The sequence below is a fragment of the Arachis hypogaea genome, chromosome 13 (genome assembly GCF_003086295.3).
Source record: "Arachis hypogaea cultivar Tifrunner chromosome 13, arahy.Tifrunner.gnm2.J5K5, whole genome shotgun sequence".
Taxonomy (NCBI): Eukaryota; Viridiplantae; Streptophyta; class Magnoliopsida; order Fabales; family Fabaceae; genus Arachis; species Arachis hypogaea.
This window is the reverse complement of record NC_092048.1, coordinates 55,182,610-55,193,484: the sequence shown is the minus strand read 5'-3', so window position 1 is coordinate 55,193,484 and position 10,875 is coordinate 55,182,610. Positions and strand designations below refer to the sequence as shown.

General features: G+C 31.9%; 1 protein-coding gene across 1 annotated transcript; it reads left to right on the top strand.

Moving 5' to 3' along the window:
* The first annotated feature begins 710 nt into the window (after nucleotides 1-710).
* LOC112738385 (auxin-responsive protein SAUR76) lies at nucleotides 711-1,812 on the top strand. Its single transcript, XM_025788829.3, has one exon. The coding sequence runs from the start codon at nucleotides 1,180-1,182 to the stop codon at nucleotides 1,591-1,593; it is 414 nt and encodes a 137-aa protein (XP_025644614.1). The 5' UTR covers nucleotides 711-1,179; the 3' UTR covers nucleotides 1,594-1,812.
* Nucleotides 1,813-10,875: the final 9,063 nt, after the last annotated feature.

The window sequence follows — 10,875 nt, the reverse complement described above, 5'->3', positions numbered from 1 at the left end:
AATAATAATATAGCTTAAATCAGGAGCAGTTCTACTTATATTATTATGTTATTATAATTTAAAATTCTTTTAGATAATGATAATAATATTTATTCGTTTCCATTAAATTATTTAATTTGATTTTATAATAATTTTTTATTTAATTTTTGGTCTTTAATTTGAGAATTTTATATTAGATGTTTGTTATAATAATTACTTCTCAAATTAATTTTTTTTTAACTATGAATATGATTAAGAGTCAACTACTTCTAATTATATAAGAAAGGAATTTTTAAATAAATATTTAGTGATATATACAAAAGGAAAGACATTTCAACTATATTATCAAAAAAATTTATTCAATCTTTTTAAAATATGACATCTAAAAAAATTGAATTCTAGATTATATACTATTATCTAAATTACTATTTTACTACTTTAATTTGTTAATTAGATATTTTAAAGACTAATCATATTTTACAATAATAAAATATAATTATAACAATAATCATACGATGTATACATAAAAATTATTTAACCGCATAAAATATATATTAAAATAAATTAAATAATATATTTATATACTAAATATATAATAAATAATTTAATAACTAATTTTTTATATATATATAATATTTTTACTATAAAAATTATTATCAATATATATGTACTTCCTCTCTTTTGTCAAAATTTTTTGAATAATAAAGAAAACAATAATAATAAGGCAACTACTCAAATGAAGATGCTAAAAACATCTTTTTATGAAGATTCTTGTGTTAAAAGTGTACTTTGTTTGTTTAGCCACACTTTAAAAAAAATAACACTTTTGCAACACATCAAAATCAAACCATACATTTTATCATCTAATGGTAAAAAAGAAGTATCTTCATATGAAGACAATAGTAAAATCTTCATGGTAGTATCCACCTAATAATAAAGCTAAGCAAGGAAGAAGTAGACAAAAGAAGGCAGGAAAACTTCAACAAAAGGACGGTTCACACTTCACACCAACCAAAGTCCAAACGCCAAAAAGCACATCTCCTTCTGCCACTTTCTCAATCACATCCCATTTACCATTTTGCCCTTCCCCTACCTCGTCCTTATATTCCAACGGAACGTTCCCTCCCCGCTTTAATTTCTCACTCTTCGTTACAACCATTTTCACACCTCTCTCTCTCTCTCTCTCTCTCTCTCTCTCTCATGGCCAAAGGTGGAGGAAAACTAATGAAGCTCAAGTCAGTGCTCAAGAAATGGAACTCATTCGGCAACATCACCACCACCACCAACAAGCAGAGCCGTTGCGGCGCCACCGTGAGCGCCGTCGCCAACGACGAACAATCCTCCGTGTCGGAAGCCGATTTCCGGCCCGTGTACGTGGGGAAGACGTGGCGGAGATACTTGGTGAGGCCGGACGTGGTGGAGCATCCACTTTTCCGAGAGCTCGTGGATAGATCACGTGAGTCCTACGACGACAACAACTTCGTCGTCGTGGAGGAGGACACTGTCCACGTGGCATGCGAGGTCGTGCTGTTCGAGCACCTGCTTTGGATGCTAGAAAACGCTGATCCTCAGCCTGAGTCACTCGACGAGCTCGTCGACTTCTATACTTGCTAGCCCGGTTTTGAATTCATCCATCTTTAATTTCTCAGGACATTGCAGCATTTACGGCTACTACAATTATATATAGCTGTATAAAAATGTCACTTGCACACAAAAAAAATTAGGTAACATGTATTCTGTAATAGTGTTTAATTTATTTTTAGTGTTATTTTGTATTTCGACACGTATTATGTATTATATTTGAATAGCTAATTTAATATTTATTTTTTGTTATCGCCTAGTATGTTTTAGTTTTGCATGGCAGGGCGCCCACAATTTTGCTTGTGGCGCAATTTAAAATCATATTTGGTATATTACTGCTGTCATTTGATTTCATGGCTGTAACTTTATTATGCTTGCAGTTTCAATGTATTGCATCTTAGCTTGTTTATTAACTAGTGTTACTGATGAGAAAAACTTGAGAAGCTAAGTAAAAATGTTACTGTATCAACATACCTGTAAGCAAGTCTGTAGCTATATTTTATTTAAACACTTTTAATTGATAAGACCCACAACACACGTTATTTATTTTTATTTTCTCTGGATTCTCTACCCACCACTTTTATTTTATATATGAGTAGGCACCTTTAATTATTTGTTAAAGTAATTTGTGAGATGGATATATGTTTGTTTATTAGTTGTGAGAGTTGAGCGAGCTAAGTAACTTTATTACTTTCAATGATTATATCCTTGATTTCAACTTTGGAATAATTAAGTTAATATTTTATATTTGTGTGTTCGATTATTGTTGTGGAAAAAGTATAACTTGTACGCACGTATTATTGCTGCAATATATTATAACGGTGAAATGAATCATGGATCATAATTTAAATGCATTACATTCCCCATCAGCTACCAGGACTATTAATCCTACTTGTTCATTAGTTACTACCAGGATTATTAATCAAAAGTTCAAAAGTGTAACAACGTTCTGTACTCATTGTTGTGTATTCTTTTATATAATTAAAGTATAAATAAATAACTTTAAATAATTATAATTAATAATTATTAATTTTGTATTTTAAAAAAAAATTAAATAATTATTAATTAATGATAATTAATTAATATGAAGTGTAATTTAAAAATATTTGTTGGCTTGTTGGTTAGATTTTTTATTAGTTACCTAGTGGGATTGATAATTAATATAAGAAGTTTTCTTGATAATCTATTTGTCAAAATCATTGGTGTAGTATAAATCGATTTTAAACTGGGATAGGAGAGGGGAGGTTTCTCAATTCTCAGGTTGGAGTTCATCACTGGAATTCATAAATGTAAAATTTTTTAAGCAGTGTAAGTAGCTAGTTTTTTCTTGTTCATTGCTTCCACAAGTGATATGTTTAATTGTTATTTTTATTTATTTTCTCATCCTTCGATCTTTTAAAATGGTTTCTTAAAATGTTACGCCTTCTTTATTTACAACTATATCGTTAGATTTTAGAGACCTATTGCCATACTTTTCAAACTTAGAAATTTAGATAATCATGCGGCAATGCTTTCCCCGTGTGCTAATATAATAGGATATGGCCATGCTTTTAAAGTTTAGCACTAACGTAGGACGTGGCTTGGCACTAACTAGGACGTGGCCATGCTCCTGCAGCATGGCAATACTACAAGAAATATGTCCAACGACTGCTCTTTTTTTAGTCATATTTTAACAAGCGTGACTAAAAAGTATCAATTGCGACACTTTGTTATGAGAGTTGTTGTATTGAGTTTTGAGCGAAAAGTGAAGCTCACGAATACTGACAAGTGTATCGAATCGTTCAAGTAATACTTCAGTGAGTGAATATCATTCCCACGAGAATTAATAGATTGAACACGCTAATATCAAATTAAATTACTAATTAGATCAATAAAATCTGGATTAAAGAATGTTGAAAAATCCTAGAATACTGTTGGAATCTTGAAAGTTAAATACTTCGAAGACAGTAATTATTAAATTGAGAGAAATCAATGGTGGAGAGTATCTAGGGTTTCGGAGATGTTCATATTCTTAGGAGAATCAAACTTTGTTAACCTAATTCTAGAGATTGCAAATCTATCTCTGTTCACGACGAATCTTAAGTAACCGAATTTTGATGTCTCGGCTCTTCGGTTTCTTCTCAATTAACAAATTGCCAATGTCTTGGTCAATCGATTAATTGAAAAGATTAAGTGCAAAATCCGATTCGGTTCCTCATAAGATTCAAAAGTAGTGCTTATGTCAGATTATATGTCACGTATCTAAACTAGTTCTATCCAATTGAATCTTATGAGAAAACATAATTTCAAGAATTGTCCTAATCCGAATTATATGCACATATTCAAAATTAGGATAATTTAAAATCATGTATTGTGTCGCACACTTAGAAAACTACTATGTCTAGTCGATTTAAAAAGTCACGTGAAAGAGTTTTCAAGCACAATTTGAACATCAGTTCTGTTGAATCAATAAACAAATCCAAAATAGAATTGGCACACCTATCGATGCTACTAATCCTTTAGTGATGAAGAACGAAATACTCAATCATGAAACAAATTAATGCAAAGTTTTAAAACAAACGAAAACTTAGACTAATAAACCATCGAATACAAAGAACAGAAATTTAATTGCATGATTATAAATACTGGGAATATAAATTGCACGAATAGTAAATTACAAGAATGTAAATAAAGCAAAGTAAATTTACATTAATTGAAAGCACTAAATAAAGTAAAGGAATAAGAGAGTAAAGGAGGATCATTAGGGTTCAGAGATATTGAATTCTCTGGATTAATTAGTTTTCATCTCAACTTTAATCATGCAATCATTGATCTCTTGGTAAATCATAAGTGATTGAATTCTAATTCATTGGCAATTCAATCTCCCTCTTGATCAATTGCCAATTCCTTGATCTAATTGCTCATGAGAAGAGATGAAGCATGTTCTCTTATTTAGAGCCACATAATTCCATGAATCTAGGGATTGGTTGATTAAATGTCACATATCAATTCCAAATCTAGAATCACAAGAATTGGGAGAAAGATCTTCAAGCTTAATTTCTACGATCCCTTTTCCAAGTTCTCACAGAATTCAAGTTTGATTCTAATTCTTTCCCAAGAGATTTGAATTCTTGAAGTGAAGAACGAAGATCCTTTCTAAAGAAACAAATAAAAGATAAATTGAAAATAAAGATCAAATCACAATTGACCCATTAAATTCAATAGAGCTCCCTTCCTCAATGAAAAGGAAATTAGCCGCTCATGGCTTATAGAATATAAAAGAAGTGAAAAAAGAAATAGAAAGAAGAATAAAAAGAGAGGTTCCGAATTAGTCCCCATGAGGCTTTCTCATCTTCTATTTATAGCCTATTCTCAATGCCCAAATGAAATTCAGGTTACATTAAATTCAACTAAATTGAGATTGATTTCTTGGGTTTTATCCATTCTTTGGAAACTTGAAAAATTGAAAAATGAATAAAGAAATTAGAGCATTGGAAGTTGGATGTAGAGTAGCATGCTATGGACGTCACACTTTTTCCTCAAGGAATGGCCTAAATTTCCTCTATTTTACTTTGTCGTGCCACACCAAATGAGGGACGTGGGATGCCTAAAACTGTGCTTCAATTCTTGGCCCAAAATATGCTTTGTATTGCTTCAGCGTGGACGCTAAGAAACTAGCATGGGACGTGAAACGGAGGTTATGTATACGCATGGGTCATGCGTACACATGATTTTGCTTATTTCACCACTTGCGCGTACGCATGAGGGATGCGTACGTGCAACACCCCTTTTCACACGAAAACATCGTGCGTACTCATGATTTCCCTTTTTGCTCCAATTGGGTCATGTGTATGCATAACTAACTCATAATTAAATTTTTCGAAAATAAGGGGTGTTACAAGATCCAAATTGCTATAGTTTGCATATAATTTTTAATAGTGGTTAACTCAGCTTTTTGTCTCTAATATTTTTGAAAAATTTTAAAATACTCATAAGTTTCATCTTTTAGTGCAATCACTACAAGAAAAATGTCCTGTTGCCACTCTTGTTTTAGCCATGCTTCAAAAATGTAGCCTAAAGGGATTAATAACCACGCTTTTATGAGGATGGCATTTGGTTAGACATTTGGCCACATTTTTTATGTTACGCTTGTATAACATGTCCATAGATAGAAATCACCACGTTTTTTAAGCATGGCTATAGTTTTATGTTTTTGTCATTTTTTAAAGTGTGGTCATTTCCTCTAACAATTTGGACACTCAAAAAAAGCGTGGCAAAAAAACTATTTCTAAAATTTTAGATTTCCCACTAGATTATTTCTCAATACATTCTCTATTAAAAGGGAAAAAAAACTCTTCTCCTCATTCTCATTCTCTCTGGAATGAAATATCTTCCTCACTAAACCTTGACTCATCATGTTGTACCTTCCTTCATTGACCTTTATTCTTCGCCCTCCCCCTCCCTCTCCTACCATAAGACAGCGCTTACTCATCACCCTCCCTCTCCTAGTCTCTTCGATATGCTTTCTAAACCCTCACTCACTGCAGCCTCTTATTCTTCTTCTCTAACCACTGGTCGTAGGTTGCTGAATCTGAAAGTCTGTTCAAGAAGCCTTAGAGAAAGCCATATCAGAAAGGACTACCATAGTTGTTGTATATTTGTTAACAACTATTAAGAATGCTGAAATTTCCAGTGGTTTAACAAAGGAAAATAACTAGAGCTTATCTTTGTTGTGGTTATGGTTTTTATTACCCAATTTGATAGTGATATGCTTATTGATATTTTTGACGTAATTATTATGGGATTTTTTTTATTATTTTTAGAGTACTTTGAAGTATATATGAATGCTCATCCTATTTTTTTTTAATTTGATAAGGATCTAACCCACGATTTAAGGTTCACATGTAAGCACATACTTAAAAAAACATGGCAATAAGTTTACATACAAGCACGCTTCAAAAACTGTGGCAGTAGGTTTGGTTCTAGGCACGCTTTAAAAGTGTGGTAATAGACTGAAAGCAACTACCACGTTTTAAAAGCATTGCAAAGGGTAAGCGTGACAATTGTTCCCAAAAAGCATGGCCATAGGGAATTGGCCACGGATGAACAAGTGACCCTTTGAAAAGCGTAGTAGTAGCTCAAAAAGCATGGCCAATTTATATGGCCACACTTTTTTTAACGTTTTGGGATACTTTTGAAGCATGACAAAAGACAAATTTTCTTATAGTGAATATGACAGGGACCTATTTCCAATCTTTTAAAGCGTGCCAATAAGTTAGCAACGTAAGCTATCACCACACTTTTTCAATGTGCCGAGTTAAGCTGTTGTGCAAATAAAAAGTGTTTTTTAGGATTTGAATCGTAATCAGAAAAGCTCCTTAGAGGACCCAAATAACTAGAGCAAATGAATACATATGGCTTAGATTTTGGATTTTGGCACTTGTTCCATGCCTTGGATTATAATGAGGTTTAAAAATTGGATACTTATGGCTTTTCTTTCACAGCCTAAGGGCTATATTCTTTTGAGGCCAGATTCATCTTATAGTTTTATACTTTTATTTCTATTTGTTAAATGTTGTTAGGTCTTAGTGAATATTTTATGTTTTTTAATAAGATAAACTTAAGGGTTTCCAAGAAGTCAGAAATGCTCTCGAAAATGTATTTACCACAGTATTTGGCAAAGAGAAACCAAGAAGATTTCTATGTTATGGGAGGACAATCACAAAGATATCTCTGCAAAAAGAACAGAAAATTACTAAAATTAAGCAACAACATGCAAAGACTATAAGTTCAATGAAGACTAAACTTCGTGAGATAAAAGACAAAGTTCAAAGTTTGGAGAATATTATGAAGCTTCTGTTGCAATAGAGTTCTCTTGGCACAAATATTGATGGAGCGTGTCTTTATTGCGATCCAAGGAATTAACACATGGTATAAATAGTGTGCAAGGTCCAAATGACAACAATCGTTCTTTCTCATCAACTCATGTTCCAAAATGATGACCAGGTATTTGACTATACTTAAAATTTGATCACCTTTTTGGTCATTGCTAGTTTCTTGCTTATCCTTTAGTTAAAACTCAATGATATAGCACTATTTCAGAATCTGGGATAGTATCTTGGTTCCATTAAAGTCTCTTGTCTCTATGGCATTAGGGAACTCAAGATGTTGGAAAGTACTTTTGTATGTATAGGAATACTAGAAGACTACCCACTTGTTGTTGAAATATCCCTATACTACTTTTGTAGACTATAAACAGAGGATTTATTTATTTATTTATTTATTTATTTATTTATTTATTTATTTATTTATTTTTATTATTATTATTATTATTATTATTATTATTATTATTATTATTATTATTATTATTATTATTTATAAATTCTTAATGATTAAGTTGTTCATTCTTTGTTGTGTATTATTTGCAAATTTTAGCATATGTGATGTCTAGGCATCTTTAGTAATTTTTAGGTTTCTTTTTAATTAGTTTTCTTAGATTTAAATCATAGTTCTTATGTTTTAGTGAAGTTCTTATGACTAATATATGTTTGGAGTTGTTTTAGAATGAATGTGTTTTCAAGATATAATTAAGCAAATCAGGATGAAATTTAGAAGAAAACACAAGTGTACTTTCAGGGAAGAGGCCAAGCCCAGCACCCAAACGCCAAGCTGGGCGCCCAACCTTCAATCCCAGCTCCAAGCACTAGTGCGCAATGCCCCTGCTCCATGCTAGGTGCCCAATCTCGAAGCCCAACTCCAAGGGATTGGCGCCCAGCGCCCTTGTCCCAATCCCAGCGCCCAAATTGGACGCCCAACTCCACAACCACCAAGCCCAGCGCTTTGTGCCTGGGTGGAGCAAAAGTGGGCTGGCACCCAGCGCCACCAATTCTTATGTATTGGGCGCCCATCGCTCAAATTTGGAGTCCAGATCTAAGTGCAATTTCAACCCCTCTAGTAGCCCAAAATTCTTCAAAGTCCAGCACCAATCCAAGGAGCCCAGCGCCATGTCCAAATTCAACTCCCAGGAAGCCCTAAAATCAGCTCAAGATTAAAGATTTAAATGATTAGTTAGCATCAACTTCTTCTAGAAGGATAAGATTTGGTTGTTAGGATTAAGATGAGATTAGATTTAAATTTGAATAAGTTGTTATCTTACTCTTCGAAATATAAGATTAGTTTTTGAATTTCAATTATTTAGGAAGCTAGAGTATAAATAAGTGAACAAGGTTGACAATCTAGGGATCTTGGGGGTCTTCGAATCAAGAAACTCTTTATTTTTAGATTGTTTTCTTTTCTACCATGAGTAACTAAACTTCCTCGATCTTGTTAAAGGTTAGGAGCTCTGATTGATTTGTTCAATTAGTAATGAAAGTATTTTCTTTATTTCGGTTCATGCTTTTGTACTTTTTCAAGATTGAGTCTCGTTCTTCATCTTTAATGGTTAGAAGTATTGGAAAATATTCTAATTCTGTCTTGGATTCTGTTATTTTTTTTGGAAAATTTAATATTATACTTAGCTTGAAACTCTTTTTCATAATTCTCTACTTGACTAGGAATAGAATTTTGAAAGTTGTATGGCTTAAAATCGAAACCGTGCTTAATCTCTTCTCTTAATTAGTTGACTAAAGAATTGGCGATTAATTAAGTTAAGAGAAATTAGATTCCCAAGGAATTGGAATTTAATTATAAATGATTTGCTGTGAAATATTTTTGCATGAGTCAAAGTAGAAAAACACAAGTATTACTTCTTCTAAGAATTAAACACCTTCGAAGCCTTTTACATCCCATTCTCTGATTACTTCTCCAAAGTTTCTAAGCTTCCTCTCATTTATAATCACAATGTTCTTCACTGTTCTTTGCTCTACTTTAAAATTTATAATCCTCTTGTCAAGGTTCGATTGATCTAATTAGAGATTCGATTAGACGTTGCTTGATTCAATCTATTAATCCTCGTGAGAATAATATACACTCACAGTGGTATTACTTGAAGAGATTTGGTGCACTTGCCAATAAATGAGTGTATTAGTTTTGCCTCATCAATATGAGACAAGTCAAGCTTGGATATAAAATATACAAGCAGATTGATGTTTATTTGGCAAAAATTAGTTACTATTTTGTTATAACAATTATTGCCAAACAAGGATTTATTATTTTGTTGAGAATTATCAGCAAATATGGATATAGGTATTTGAAATGCTAACTGATTTTTTTAATATCTATTTTAATTAGAACTTCATTATTATTTATTAGGGTTTTATTTCTTTTTTGAATTATTTTTATTGTGCACAAATTTATTTAATAATTAAAATAATTACACATGTACATAAAAAACAATTCTACTGTAAATTTGATCTTTCTTGTATTTTCATTGCAAAAGCAACTTTTATTTTTGTCAAAATGGCAACTCTTTTACTAGTTGCATATTTTGCTTCAAGCAACATTTTAAAAAGTTATATATTCTGAATAGTAGACAATAACAATACGTGTATGGGTTGAATATTCAAACTAATAGGCAACACTTCAAAAAATTACAAATTAAAATTTGTAAGCAACTCATTAAAGTATTGAATTTTCTAGCAAATATGCAACGCATTTTAACAGTGGTCCAAACATGAGCGCAAAGACAACACGACGAAAGTGTTGTCTTAGGCACACCTCTAAAGTGTTATTCATTTTCAAGAAAAGCAACGCTTTTGAAGTAAAAATGCGTTGCTTGACCTAATGATTGGCCGCATCTGCAAGGCCCTCCCAAAGTGTTACCTCAGGTCCAAAAGTATTGCTATATATAGAGTAAAAGGAAACTTTTTTTTAATCTTTAGGCAATACTTTTTGAATTGTATCTCAGACAAAAGATATTGCAGTATAAGTAAATTGTTTATTAATGCATCTATTAAAATCGCCATAAAAATAAGGTGAGAATCATCTTTATTCACATAACCGAAACAAAACAAGAAACCTTTGATTAGAATATAAATAAGTGAAAAAGGTTCACAATCTAGGGATCTGGTGGGTCTTCGAATCAAGAAACTTCTTTTGTTTTAGGTTGTTTTCTTTTCTACCATGAGTAACTAAACCTCCTCTTGTTAAAGACTATGAGCTCTGTTTGATTTTACGGATTAGTAATGCAAGTATTTTCTTTATTTTGATTCATGCTTTTTTATTTTTTTCAAGATTGAGTCTCGTTTTTCATCTTTAAAGGTTAGAAGTATTGGAAAATATTCTAATTCTGTCCTGGATTCTGTTATTTAGGAAATTTTAATATCGGAAGTAGCTTGAAACTCTTTCTCATTATTTTCAACTTGACTAGGAATAGTATTTTAAAAGTTGTGTGGCTTA